At 40.8% G+C, this 14,599-nt stretch overlaps 1 protein-coding gene across 1 annotated transcript; it reads right to left on the bottom strand.

The window, feature by feature from the left end:
• Positions 1–349: 349 nt before the first annotated feature.
• DAPK2 (death associated protein kinase 2) lies at positions 350–13,456 on the bottom strand. The gene is made up of 8 exons (XM_036389768.2): positions 13,271–13,456; positions 11,625–11,763; positions 10,070–10,199; positions 8,919–8,967; positions 8,257–8,283; positions 4,406–4,558; positions 2,923–2,968; positions 350–2,019 (listed from the first exon to the last, which is right to left on the bottom strand). Exons 3-8 carry the CDS (start codon positions 10,185–10,187, stop codon positions 1,384–1,386), a joined length of 1,029 nt encoding a protein of 342 aa, XP_036245661.2. The 5' UTR covers positions 10,188–10,199; positions 11,625–11,763; positions 13,271–13,456; the 3' UTR covers positions 350–1,383.
• Positions 13,457–14,599: the final 1,143 nt, after the last annotated feature.

Here is a 14,599-nt window from a genome sequence, read left to right as displayed (position 1 = left end):
CTGCACATCTTTGTGAGGACATAGCAGTAAATGGGTCCACGGTACTCTCCAAAAAATTAGATAAGAGTATGCTTTTATCTTTTTATCTCAAATTAGGAAACATTATTCTTAATCATGTTAGGAAGAACAACAATTCAGTTCATTTAGGTCATTAACTTCTCTGCAAAAGAGGAGGCAGGAGGGGCAGTGAAAGATATACTCTAATACATATATGTAAAGATTCACTCTAGCTGGACTAGAGCTATTATCTCACTGATTCTTGTAGTTGCACAACAGTCACCATGCAGCAAATGCCCACATAAACTTGGCTTCTTTTTCAGTCACTAACCAGCAGGGAACAACTCCATCCTGCATAAATAACTATTTATTGTGTTCAAAAATGAGACTGGTACATCTGTGCATATTAATACAGGATAATCAAATGACTTCTTTGAAATACAAGACAGCAGGGCATGATTCAAGTCTGGATTTTCTTTTACTTTGTAAAACCTAAGGAAAAAAAATCTTTATAGCAAGAACACTGGTCTCAATGCCACACCATAGATTAAGTTAGTTGTAGCTTTGTAATCTTCCTTCAACTGTAGAAAACAAACCAGATGACTATATTATCACTTAGTCTAAAATTGACATTTGCACTGCAAAATTGCACAGTCATTTGATCATTATAAGTTCCCAATGGTGTCTTTTGAATAGAATTTTTTTGGTACAGGACAGGAAACTCAGCTGTCGATTAATCCTTCAGTTTAAAATTCACCTTACCTTTGATGGTAAAAGAGTTCACCCTGCACAACTGGCCTAAACACTAATCCTTAAATTCTTCATTGACAGCCATTTCACAGCGAATTTCCACAGTATCAGCTAAATTACTACACCATTTGCTTTAATTTACAGATTTAACCTTTACAAATATTTGTATCATAAGGTGTACAGAACTGTCTGCAGCAGGGCTATCCAACTGTTTCCTTCAGCCAACCAAAGATGCTATAAGGAGATTTTTTATTAGTTTCCAGGCACCCAGTTTCTAGTAAGTACAGACAGACTTATTCTTTATTCCACATTAATTACCTAGTAATCTTTAGGAACTGTAATACATGATGCAGAGTAAAACATAGGCAATACCAAAGGTTTTGACGTTAGATGTGTCCATACCACTGTGATAATCTTATTCCTGCAAGTTCAGACACTGAACAAAAGAAAAAAACAAAACTTCAACACTACAAACCACAGGGAGATTATGGCCTTGGTCAGCAGCTTCTGCAATACATCAGAACTTCTACTTCAATTCTAGGTCATGTTTTTGTGTAGAATCTCTGGACCAGAACCTTTTTAAACTGATGTACATTGAAACAAGCAACAAACCCTGCACTTAGCCTGATCTCAGTGTTACTGATGGGATTCTGTCACATCAAGATTCAACCCTGCAAGGAATTCTTCACAGCAAGATCTATTTAACAGCTCCATTAGTGATTCATTAATATCTTTGTTGAAAACAGAGTGAAAGTTTCCATTCACACAGGCTTCATTTTCCAGTTGAAAACTGCTCATTAACTCCTGTACCCACTGGATTTCCTCAGCAAGCTCCTGTCTGAGGGATTCATAGTGGCTCTGCAGCTCAGCGTATTTCCCGCACACGCCTGCGAGGCTGGCGCCGACAGCCTCACTGTCCTCGTGCAAGTGCCTTTTCAGGGACTCCATTTTACGGTACTCGTACTTCAGCTGGGACAGCGTGTGCCTCACGCTTTCGCTCTCTTCTTTATACCAAGCTTCTTTCTCATTATAAATGGAAAGCAAAGCATCCATGTCCTCCTGCAAGGAATCGTGGGATGCAGCCAAGGTGCTGAAACCCTGCTCCACACGGGAAATGTCCTCTACAATGCGGGCAAAGCGCTCAAAGTTGATGTAGGTGTTGTTGGGGGGCATGCTTGAGTGGCACTTTATGGTGTACTCCCTCAGGCGTTTCGTCTTCAGCTGCGCATTCTCCACCTTCTTGTTTTCCTGGACTTTGGTTTCATCTTTCAGCTGGTGAGTCGTCAGACAGAGGAACCAATATTACTGAACATTTACAAGACTGCAGCAATTCAAAAACTCTACACAAAGGATGCAGGGACAAAGGGCTTCCACAATGCTGGGAGATTCTTTGCTCACAAAGATTTTCCTTCGTGCATTTGATTAAAAGAAACGAACACCAAACATGTAAGCCCAGAACTGAATGTGACAAATGCTTTCATTCCAATGTGATAAGTGCAAACAACATGGCTGCAATTTATTTTCATGCTAATTTTTAGCAATTAACAGTGTCAAAGCTATCAATATTTGTAGGAGGAAAACCAACAACCCTAATACCACTCCAACTAATGTTTTGTGCAATGCAAAGCAAAACCTGAATTTCAAAAATCCTCATTAGTCATGCTGAGACTAGCTAAATGCATTTTCAGTAAGAGACTTATCCACATAAGCAAGCAATGTTTATGATGAAAAAATACATACAGACACACAAATGTAAGCAAACCAGAACACAGGGTACACAGCAGTTCTCTCTCCAGAGAAATCATATTTTCTATATTGATTGCAGTCAACTCTCAATTCCAGAAAACATGAAAGCCAACACCCAGTATATGCCCATGCAAGCAGAGAGGAATGGAAAAATGCAAAGCCCAGTCCAAGATGGGTACTGTAATGTAAAATAAAGATCAGAGCTTTGTTACTCTCTTTTTGAATGTTATAATAAAGGAATTAATTTGCAGAAATCCAAGGATTTGGTCAGATCCAAGCAATTTTCTCCCTGTACATCTCTTTGAGTCACCCAGCATCAATCACAAAGTACTTAGGGGGCAGTTTTCCATTTAACACACTGGTAAGAGTGAGAATATGATCTCTGCTTCGCTCATGGAAAAAAAGATCTTTTTCTTTATTCAGTCTTACCGTGATCCATGGATGAGACAGAGCTTCCTGAATCGTAAGCCGCTTCCTAAAAAACAACAACACAAAAAAACCCCAAAGACTTGAATGATAAATACTTGGTACAGAAGTCCATTGACCCAAACTCTTCCTGGGCTTCCTATGAAGCCTTTTATCAGGATAATTCCAGGAAAAACCCTCAAATTTCAAGTTTATGTTTCTCCCTGAGGCACACTGCTTGTGTGCAGTTTAGTTACTGTTCTAAACTTCAGCAGGTAACTGTCCTTACTCCGCACAACTTTAATTCTTATTTCATCAAAATCTACCTGTAGTTTTGTGCACCCTTCCATAAAAAGTTATACAACATTCCTTTGTTTTGTTCATCTGATGTGCTTAGAAAATACATTCTTGCTATACACCTTTGATACATCTGTGTCTGAATCAACAGTAATTATAGCAAAGCTCTCCTCTGGAACACAGTATTACAGCACTGCAGGAGCTGTTGTTTCCTGAAAGCAACATTTCTGAGAGGAACACAGCAAACCTAATCAAAGTGGATCAAACCTAACTTCCTTCTGCATTGTAGCAGTTTGGTGAACAGCATGTTAAGAGCACTGAGAATCAAAGACAGAAACACAGCATTGCACAGCCACCATGTCTGCACACAGGACACCTACCAGCAGCACTGACTTCTCCTTGGAGCTGCTAGACCTGTGCAAAACTCTCATCAAACACCTACTCTACCCCACACCGAGGCCTGATGATTTGCAGAAATCTTCATTGAACAGCTCCTTCTCTCTCTTAGCTATTTTCTCCCCTAATGAAGCCAATTAAAAAGAATCATAATGGTCTGACTTTCCTCCAGGACAAAGACGGTTACAGGGAAGGAGATGCTACCTCGGTGTGCACTTTATTGAAAGCAAGTAAAACAAAACCAAAGTAAACTAAAAAAAAAAAAAAAAAAAAAAAAAAAAAAAAAAAACCAACAAAAAAACGCAAAAAAAACCACCCCCAAAAATCCCAAAAACGGTAGGTTCCTGTAACCTGGGAACAAAGACCTGCATAGCTGTCACACAAACCCTAGGTGACTGCCACAGATACAGAGACTTAGAACAACTCCATATCAGCACATGTACTGATTTTTCTGGCATTGCACCACTGGGGGCATATTCTGGGATGGTATCACCTCCTGGTAGAGTCGTTCATAAGAAACTGAAATAGAGGAGTGGTGGTTACCCTGAACTCAAGATTGTGCACATCATTTCACAGCCTATTGTGACAGCTTGACTCGGGTGAGAATTCAGTCCTGAACATGGCATTTAGCTGAGGAGCTTTGGTTCCTCTCCTCAGAGTTTCTGGATGCAGTGATTAACTAGATAACAGCAGCATCCACCTGTCTTGCTCTTGACTGGCAATACATACTGCAAGAAAAGCTTTTTCACTTCTCAAGCCACATTTCACCAGGTTTATTTTAGAGATAAATGGGTCTTTCTGAATATTTGCTTACCGTGTATCTTTCACCAGTAGTTTCTGAATAAAGTCTTTTGCCAGGTCACTAGTATTGCTGAAAAATTCTTCATCAAAATCGTAATTCACAGCTGTGATGTTGGCAAGTGTTTCTTGTTTAGTTTCTCCAAGAAAAGGTGATGCACCACTAAGCCTAGATAAGCCAGAAAGAGGAATCAGTTGGTAAAATAAACAGCAGAAATCCCCTAATGAAATTACAGTGACTGTGGAATATACTATCAGGACATTTGTGGCTCTTGTGTTGAAGCAGCTCTGCCATGCAGGAAAAAACATGGCCAGCTTTGGCTCACTACAGCTGTGGCTCACTTAGCTGAGCCAGACTTGCATTGAAAGTGGAGCACTAATGCATGCACACAGAGAGAAATGCACAGATTCTCCTCTCCTGAGTGCCTCATTTAAGTCATTGCTAATCAAACTAGAAAAAGTTGCAGCTCAGGAGAGTCTCTATCCCTGTGAGCTCACAAAGACCACCAGGCTGCAGCTTCTATAACCTTCAAGCTGATAGCATAGTGTTTCTCTAGTTTTTCTTCAGGAAGGAAAAGCTCTGCCCCTACTTCTTTTCTCTCTGCAAAGCTGCTGATGAGTTCTCTGCACAGTGGGTTCAACCAAGAGACCTTTCTCAGCTGGAAGCAGAATACAACATATGATCAGAAGCCAGGCATGTGGCCTTGCCTAGGAGCCAGCTCCACTGGAGAGGCAGGGCCATGCTGCTCAGTAGAAGGAATCTACAAGCAAAAGGGCTTTGGCTGCAATAAAATCCAACTGTTTCAGAACAACACAAAATTTCTTTCTCTTGACACCCTGCTCCAACTGCAAGTATGTAATGGAGACAGCATCATAATAAAATGCCATTTAGCAATCTTGACTTAAGAAAAAGGTTTCCTGCTGCTTTGCCCATCTCTCAGCTGTGATTGTCAACCTTCATCTTTGATGACTCTGCACCTCTGCTCCAAAAAACTTGTGTCAGAACAGAGTTATCCCAGGCCCCTCCTGCCCTGCCTTTCCTCCAGGCTCCTTCTCCCCCAACACAAAGAGATGCTGACTTGCAAAAGTCTGGTTTATGGGAAATGTTATTTATACAAAGGAGATTGATCTCACCCCTTTTCTTATAACCTTCTGGACTATTATTGTGCAGCTTTGATAACAGTTTCAGGATCTACTATGTCCACCTTTGATAACAGTTTCAGGATGCAGCAGGATCAAAACAGGACTGCAGCAAACTCCAGGGAACTAAACTGAGGTTTTGAATACTAAACCATTTACTTACATGATCCCACTCTCAACAAATCTTGTCTGTATTGCCACCCCCAGGTTGGCTGGGAATATTGGGGGATAAGCAGAAAGTTAGATGGGACCACCCAAGCCTTTCAGCCCAATCCCCAGCTACCACATGTGATCTTATCCACAGAATAAACACTCAAGTGCATAAACTGCTTCCTCCCCCCTCTACAATCACACAACACCACCAAAGCATCTGAAACAGGCAGGAGAGCATGAGTGAGGTCCTCCAGGTGTCTTTGATGCAGTAAATTTCATCTCATAAACCACAGTCAGTCTCAATTCTTAAGGGGTTTTACATACTTTCTCTTAAGCCTTGGTTCCATTTCTGCTGGCTACAAGTAGGCACCTCTCCACAGACCACGACCTTTGCTCCAAAACTGCAACTTGGAAACCTGCCCTAGGGCCTTGGCTTCTCTTCCCCTTCCCCAAATTATGCAATGAAGCAGCTGGAATTCCACCTTCTGGCCCTTTGTTGGAAGCCAAAATCAACAGTCTGCTAGCCTCTGATTTTTTTTTTCCTCTTTGGGGCTCAGTTTTGAAATCTGTGAAACAGGAGGATTCTCAAATCCTAACATCCAATGCAACTGGCTTTGTCATATCCTGACACAGTGCCTGTAACTATGTACCAGCAGACCTCAGTAATAAAGGCTTTGCCCTTATAACCCACTGAATCACTGCAGAGTTACTGAATTGAGGACCTGGATGCATTTTGAACTCTACACCTGATGATGGCATCCATTTGATTGCTGCCACGTTTGCTAAAGTAGGTGGTATCACAGACACACCCCAATTATTCAGAACACTTCTGAGCAAATGGCTTTAAAACTGGGAGGCAATTTGAGTTGAAGGCATGCAAATTTCTCATCCATAGCCTATCATACAAGCTGATCCCTCCCACTGTAAAAAGTGTGCTCTTTTTTCCTGATCATTTGTGTGTGGAGACATTTTTCTACCTTAATGACCACAACAATCATTAGTAGCCAAGCAGGTAAAACAGCTCTCCTGCGCTGGGATGCAGTACAGGAACAGCTCCCTTACTCTGTTCCAGCACAGACCTCTCAGTATAACAGGAAGATCTGAGGGGCAGCTGGCTCTGTGCATCACTAATCACATGCTAAGTACTCCTACCTGCTGCTTGACCTCAACTCCCAAGTTTTCCTCTCATCAAACAGGAACATCCATTTTACAAATTCACAAAGTTTAATGTCCTGGCAAGTACAGGTGTGTCAGTGCAGATCAGAGTGCTGATAAAAAGCAAGGGTCTGGACAGCACTTTAAATCCCTTTACCTGAGCTTGGGCTCAACCAATACCCCAAACTTTTCTTTGCACTGCAGAAAAGAAGGGAATTCGTTGCACTGAATCTGATTCCTCAGACCCTACCTCTCTTCTACAGCTTTTAGGTTCTAACCCTTATGCATAGGCCAAGATTTATTTTCCACACTGAAAAGACAATCCTTCCCCTTCAAGCCTCTGTACTTGTCCTGACCCCTGAAATGTGTAGTGCAAATCCATCTAATACAGAAGTCCACCTTCTTCAAGTCTGGCAGCAAGTTATTCCTCTGGGTATCACAAGGAACAGCCAAAGCCATGGGTGCGACGTTCCCAGCAAGCAGTGTCAGCTCCCTGCTCCCCAGGAGTCCCAGCATTTCCATGGAAGTAGTTGGGATCAAGGATCACTGTCCACTCCTGCAATTCTCATGTCAAAGGAGAGGAAAAGCAAGGAGTGCTGCTCCTCTGTTGCATGCATTCATTGTCACACAAGTAGTTTCCCAAGTTGTCAAGCTCCAACTTAAAACTCTCAACTACTTGTCCTCAGATGCCCACAGAAACTCATTTCTTTGAGAGCTTGAGCATGTCATAATTCCCTCCTTTTATTTATTCAGCACCAGCTGACACACTTTTCTTCTAAAGAGAATCTGTATCTAAAAAGTATTCTGTGATCTATTTTTCCTTTATGCCTACTGACTATGGTGATCTCTCCAACCAGCTTTTGCTTTCCTAGCTTTAACAAACTCTTTTTTTTGTCCTGTAAGTTGAATTATCAGTTTCCAGTGTCAACTTCTCTGCTCCTCTTTCAGCTTAAATTCACCTTTTTGAAATGGGTGACCTTACTTATGCATAATAATCTAGACTGCTACCTTTACAAGCAAATAAAAACTTCACTGTTTCCACCTGAAATAATCCAACTTGTAAATGGGACTGTTACACTTTCTGTTTCTATGCTCTCACACTGGTAACTCTCAGCCATGCCAGGAGCTATTAATCCTCTTGGCTTTTCCATCCTCTACCATTTGGAACTGATGAGATCCCATAAAATGCAGAAATGCCTAGTGATGCTGGGGACATTTGTTTTTCTTCTGCTCAGAATGCCCCTCATCTTTTACTCCTTATTTTAAATTGAAAAGGCTGTGGGATAACCCCTGTCTTTTAGACAAACCCCTGCCCACCACACGTGTGCAGGTCCCTAAATAGCTGAAGGGAAGAACTGTTCTGTACCAGTGCCACAGAGCTTTACGAACATTGCTACAGGAGTGAATTGTTGTACTCACAGTATGTAGGTGATGACTCCTATGCTCCTAAAAAACAAAGGACATTAATTGCAGGGGTTCTACATGACCAGTATTCTTCCTAATGTGCAGAATACACAACAGTCAATAGTAGTTGCCATAGAGGCAGGAGAGCCATTGTGACTTTAGATAACTGCTAACATCTCTTACAGAACAGGGTTTTGAGGAAAAAATAATTTTTCATATAACATCAAGTAATGTGGATATTGGAAGTCTCTGTATTTCTACTCACTGGGTACTTACTACAGTGCACACATGAAACACAGAGGAGCAGAAACAGGATGTTTGATTTGGGGTGACCTCTTTTGCCTGCCTTCCCATTACATTAGTACTCAGGTCTCCTCTGCATGAGACTCTTACAAATAAAGCTGTCACAAGCTCTGCAAGAACATGTTTCCTTCTCAGAGTGGCAAACAGTTAACTCTGGAACTGCCATCACTCCAGTTTTTCAATGTAATTTTGCAGAAATTAAATGTTTATCTTTTAATTTAAAATAATGTATAAAAATAGAATGACAGATCAAAGACTTATTAACTGTATTTAAGTTTTTGTTTGTTTGGGTTTTTTTTAAATTTGTTGTGGTGCAGTGGATTCTATTGTACAGTAACCAGGAAAAGAAAGCACAAACACATTATAAAACTTACCACATGTCTGCCGCTAGCCCAAGTGGTTCATAGTTTACGATTTCTGGAGCTGTAAGAAACATTTAATCAAACATCAGCAACTTAGGTAACAAATTTTTACCAGGCTGGAGTAGCAGGCCAAGCATTACCAAGAGGGAGAAGGGGAAGAGGGAAAAGTTAGTTAGGGAATACATTGTTTATAATTTTACAGCCCAAATACAACTGTTCAGAAGAGATTACATAGCACAACTTGGAGCATAATGCAACTCAAGAATAAGGGTAAAACAGACATTATATAGTAATTATACTGCAAATTACAACAAATAACAAATTATTTCACCTCCCAAGAATGCTGCTGCCCCTAAGCATGAGCTTTTATTTTATTTTTTAACTGGTGCCATTATAGCAACTTTGTAAATGCCACTCAGAAAGAGCCCTTGAGCAAGAGATTGAAATAACGTGCCAGACTACACTGCTATCCATGTCAAACTCTATTATCTTTATAAGAAACATTTCCTCATTGGAAAACATCCCCATATAAGACTGCATGCAAGAGAAAAGAGCAAGGGTGAAATAAGTTGAAAAAAACAATCTGTAACAGCTGTGTTTAACTGGAATATTAATTACAATTCTCTACCCAGCCCCCAAGCAAACCCCAAACCAGAAATTAATAGAAAGGAGCAGGAATAAGTTAAAATCCAGGCGAGTCAGATCAGAATTATGACCAGTGAGGAACAAAAAGAGAACCACATGGAAAAATGTAAGGGAACATGAGGGTACTCAGCAGGTGTACAGTGTGAGGTGGTTTTATTTACAAAGCAATGACAGATGCCCATGTAATTGTGTACTCATGCACCACGATGCAGAGATCTCCTTATCCCAGGCAACAAGTAAAAAGATTATAATTTGTATATGCAGAGCTTCACAATCTCAATCCTGAATTTACATCCCTAAATATTTATTTGGCAGTAGCCTAATCTCACAGGAGTAGTACTTGTGGTTTACAGAAGGCACCTTTGCTTATTCCAGAAAAATAATGTAAACCTCTAGATTTAAATGGCCTTGACAGAAATAAGATCAAAACTACTTCTATCCCTCAATTTTTAACTTTGACAAGATGTCTCAACTTCCCCTGACATTTGCAAAGTAAGACAAAGGAACATGTCACTCACCTACGAATTCTGGAGTTCCAAATATATTTTTAAATTCAACTCCGTCTTCTATTTTGTGAGCCAGGCCAAAGTCAATGAGTTTGATGTGTGGAATAGGGATATTCTTGTCTAGAAGCATAATGTTTTCAGGCTAAAAATGACAAAAGATAGACCTATGCTATTAAAATATTAATATCTTGGAAAGTAACAGAGTTTTCAAGTGTTTTTTGTCCTTTGCATATACATCATCATAGAACAAGAAAAACATCCCTGTGCTTAGCCATTTACAGTTCTTTGGATTGAGGCAGCAGGCAGCTGAAGCAGTTCAGGTGTTTGCAGACAAAATGCTACTGCTCAGCCCTGAGTGACAGCTGCACAGCACAATATTTTGCTGACAGCAATTTTACTGATCTGTTCTTGGAATTTACACTTCACAATATTTGCCCAGTTGACTCTATACTGTATTGTAAGCCAATGGAAGATGTTTTGGTAAATGCTGAATTCCTTCCCTTTCAGGGAAGGAAAAACCAAATTCTCTGTGAGATTAAATTCACAGCTGCAACAAAGCCAAGAAAAGATTCAGGATTTACCAGCTGAACAGTCCAGAAAATGCAAACAGTTGGGATCAGAGGTCCTAGATCATACCAAGCTGTTAAAAGAACATGTGGCATTCTCACAGCATTGTCAGAAAAAGCTGAAGCTTGAACTGTGAAATCAGAACTAACATGTTTCAACACCAGACTTTACTTTTTTAGCAGATCCAACACATTTCATAAAGTCCTTTCTTCAACTAAATTTCTCAGTCTTAGCTACTCCCTACCATGGCCCGAATTCACAGGTTTCAGAGTAACAATGGGTTCAATTGATCTCCCATATGACGAGCTTCAATGCATTAATCTCTCATAACTTAATCATAACTTCAAGGGCAGCACAGAGAGTCTGATTCCCTGCTGGCAGCTGCCTGGCTTTTCCAGAGCAGAATCTAATGTGGAAGTTGCTCTTGCTAACACATTCTCTCAGTCAGAGCTGCACTGGGAAACAGAGCATATGAATAATTTATTCTCAGAGTCATTGGACCAACCATGTTTTAGCCTCAGGGTAACAAGCCTGGTTTTCTTTCATGGATCTAGGGCATGTATGTTCACCACAGACACATAAGGTAAGCTTCTTTAGAACAGACTGATGTAGAAAAAGTCACTGTCACTACCTCATGGAGGACTGTTTTATTCCTTAGGTGGTGTAAACCATTATAGCTGCACTGCAGGCAATGGAGCCCTGTCAAATGACAAAATAATGATGAACTATCCTCCATCTGATCAGATCACTGCTTAAAAATACATCTCTAATTTAACCCTTGCTAAACTCCACACCCAGTCCTTTAAAACCCAGGAGAGTTAGAAGTGAATATATCATAGGTCATTTGATAGCCACTGTCAGTTTAATGATTCTTTACTTATGCCTTCTGATTTCTACCTTGCAATTCTTGCAACATCTTCAGTAACCACCTGACCTTACCCATATTAAATATCAAAATCAGCAGCTACAGATCAGCCAAAGACTAAATCAACATCTTTACCTTTAGATCAAAATGAGCAATTTTCTTAGAGTGAAGGTAATTCACACCATCCAAAATCTGCTTAATGAACCGGGTTGCTTCCTCTTCACTCAAAGACTCCTTCTGCGCCAGGAAGTCAAAAAGTTCTCCTCCAGAAACCCTGCAAAACACACCAAAAAGCATCCTGTTATCTCCTGCACTGTAATCCATAACATAAATGCAAGCAAAGAAAAGTAAAGCAGCAAAGAACCTCAATACAGTAAGGAAAAGTCTACTCGTGCAGACACCACAAGTTTTGTGCTCTGGTCCCAGGTGTGCCCAAACCTTCTTTTGGCTTCAGCTCTCTTCCCTGTAAATTAAAGACTGGCTTTTCCATTGATGCTGCAAGGATCACAGAGGTCTGGAGTTACACTGTTTGCTGAATCCCCAGACATGCACCTATCTCAAAAGGTCAACTTAACCACTACAGCTGCTACTTTTCAACGTTTTTGTTTTGTATGAACAAGTTGTAAGAGTCAACAACTGCTGAAGAATTACTTTTCTTAGCAGTTCCCATCAGAACCTGAGGTAGTAAAATGTGCCAACAGAATCTATGTTCTTTACAGAAGCCATTAGCCTGTTCTACTACAGATTCTTGCCTGGCATAACTAACAGGAAAGGATTTCTTTGGTGCTGAATTTTTTAAGAAGAAAGCAGACTGCAGCAGGCTGGAAGCTACCAAAACCAGTTTTCCCAAATCAAGGAAGTGCTCTTAGTTACTATGAGTTTTCACATCAAAACTGAAGTCCATTCCACCCTTATTAGTATATAATTTTTATTTTCATTTCTGTGCCTTCTACAGAGAGTTCCAGCGCTATTTTTCTGTTTATCTGAAACAAGATCACCTAAATATTGAATTAGGCATTGTTTGCAGCTATCATTCATTATTATGTTTACATTTATTGCTGCCAGTTCACACTGTCATTAATGTTATTGTTTTATTCACATTCAGATTCAGTTTTGGGGGCACCCACAAAACAGTTGTTACTCTTGGGTGCTGGTGAACCACCACCTGCACTCAGAGTGCAAGCAATGGTTTTCCCCCCTCATATGGTGGCACAAGAGTAAACAGCTTTTCTTCATTCCCATTCTGCTGCTATTCATCCTCAACAGTCAATGCCAAGAAATTAAAAAGCCTTCTTCCCTTGCCCTCCTCCCCTTTTCTCCTCTAGTTGATCTAGATGAGGAAAATATGGAAGTAGTGAGAATGGCTGCGAATTTTGGAAAAGGCTTGATGGCCTCACATATATTGAAAGAGATGAAAGCAGGAAGAAAAATAAAATGAGCATTCAGCGGCCACTTGCACTTCCTCCAAGGTTCATGTCAGGGCAGCCCTAGGCAGAATGAGGTAATCCCTCCCTTAGTAAACTGTTTTCAAGTTGACAAGATTCCCTGGCCCAGTATCAAATGACCTCAGCTGATGTTCAGGTGCACCTGTGTCCCCAGGGCACAGGGATGAGCTGGGGAAGCTGTTTACCACCAACCTCACTCAGTGCTCCTGCGAGATTTGTGAAGCCTGAGAATGCAACAGCTCCATTTATCAGTGCCCCTGTGCTCCAGCAGCCTCTGCAGTGCTCTCTGGTTTCTATCCACCTCAGCCCTGTCTGCAGGGAAGGGCCCTTACTCACAGCTCCAGGATGAGGACCACGTCTGTCTTGTTCTCATAGATGTCGTGCAGCTTGACGATGTTGGCGTGCAGCACCTGCTGCAGAATGCTGACCTCGCGCTCGATCTCCTCCCGGCTCACCCCGCGCCGGCTGGCCCGGCTCTGGCGCTTCTTGATGAACTTGGCAGCGTATTCCAGCCCCTGTGCTCCTCTCTCGGCACTTCTTCACTATAGCAAACTGGCCGCTGCGAGGACAGGAGACAACAAAAACGCTCTTAAGGCTTTTACAGCTTCCCAAATAAGCCAGTCCCATACAAAGCCTGATCCTGTAAGCCCCAAGCAGCACTGCTGAGCACTGCTGAGCTTGTTCTTGGTACAAGAGTGAGGACTGCCAGGACTCTGCAGTCAAAGGCAGGAGAGCATAACAAGGTAACCTCCTACTGTGTCTGAAATTTAGCAAAACCAAACAATGACTGACAAAAGGAGTGTAAACCTCTAAAAACAGTTCATGTTTAAATGAGTGAGATCTGCCTCAAAAGGTTCAAGTTATCACTACTTCACTTGGTAATGCTTAAGACACCACTGGGTGTTCTGAAAGAACACACATACACTAAAGTATTTGTCTTTAAGAACAGTCCCTAGAGAAGAACTCAAACTCTTTGGAAATGCAAAACTGGCCTCCAGCAAACAATTTTCAAATTTAGAAAAAATTGTTTATTCATATTTATGCATTCACTTGATAATTTGGCTGTAAATATAACTAGAGTAAGTGCAGGTTTCTCACTGCACCTCAAGGACAAAGAATTTCCCACTGTACTAAATAGTACAGTAGCTGCATTAAGGTTAAAAGGCATGTTCTTGCAATTTGCTAGTAAAACTTTCCTCACTGTGGCTCCTAATGTACTCCAAGTGCAAAATTCCTGCCTTATCTCCTAGGAATTGGCAGATCTCCAGTCCCAGAATACACATTTAGGATCAGATACTTCCTTATTTAGGACATTCTATCCAAACTTGGAAGGAAAAGACTCATCTTTCAGGTAACCATAACCTTTAGCTACTGTGATTTTATCAGATAGGATCTCTTTATAAAAAGAATCACAAACAAACTCATTAAGTGCATCCTCCCATGACTACACTGTATAAGCACTGAGCTGTTGTTTTCAATATTATTCTATCATTCACTGGCTTGGTAAATTAGGAGTCCAAGTACAGTTGGTATTTAAATTATGCAGCATACACAGCAATTATATTCAGCACCTCATTAGATGTGTACTTAGTGCTTCATCAACACAGACATCTGAATAGAGCCAGTCTTAAAAATACAAAGGTGTAGAAATTAAAAATTAAGGCT

Source organism: Molothrus ater, chromosome 13 (genome assembly GCF_012460135.2).
Source record: "Molothrus ater isolate BHLD 08-10-18 breed brown headed cowbird chromosome 13, BPBGC_Mater_1.1, whole genome shotgun sequence".
Lineage (NCBI taxonomy): Eukaryota > Metazoa > Chordata > Aves > Passeriformes > Icteridae > Molothrus > Molothrus ater.
This window is presented reverse-complemented; position numbering and strand designations above follow the sequence as displayed.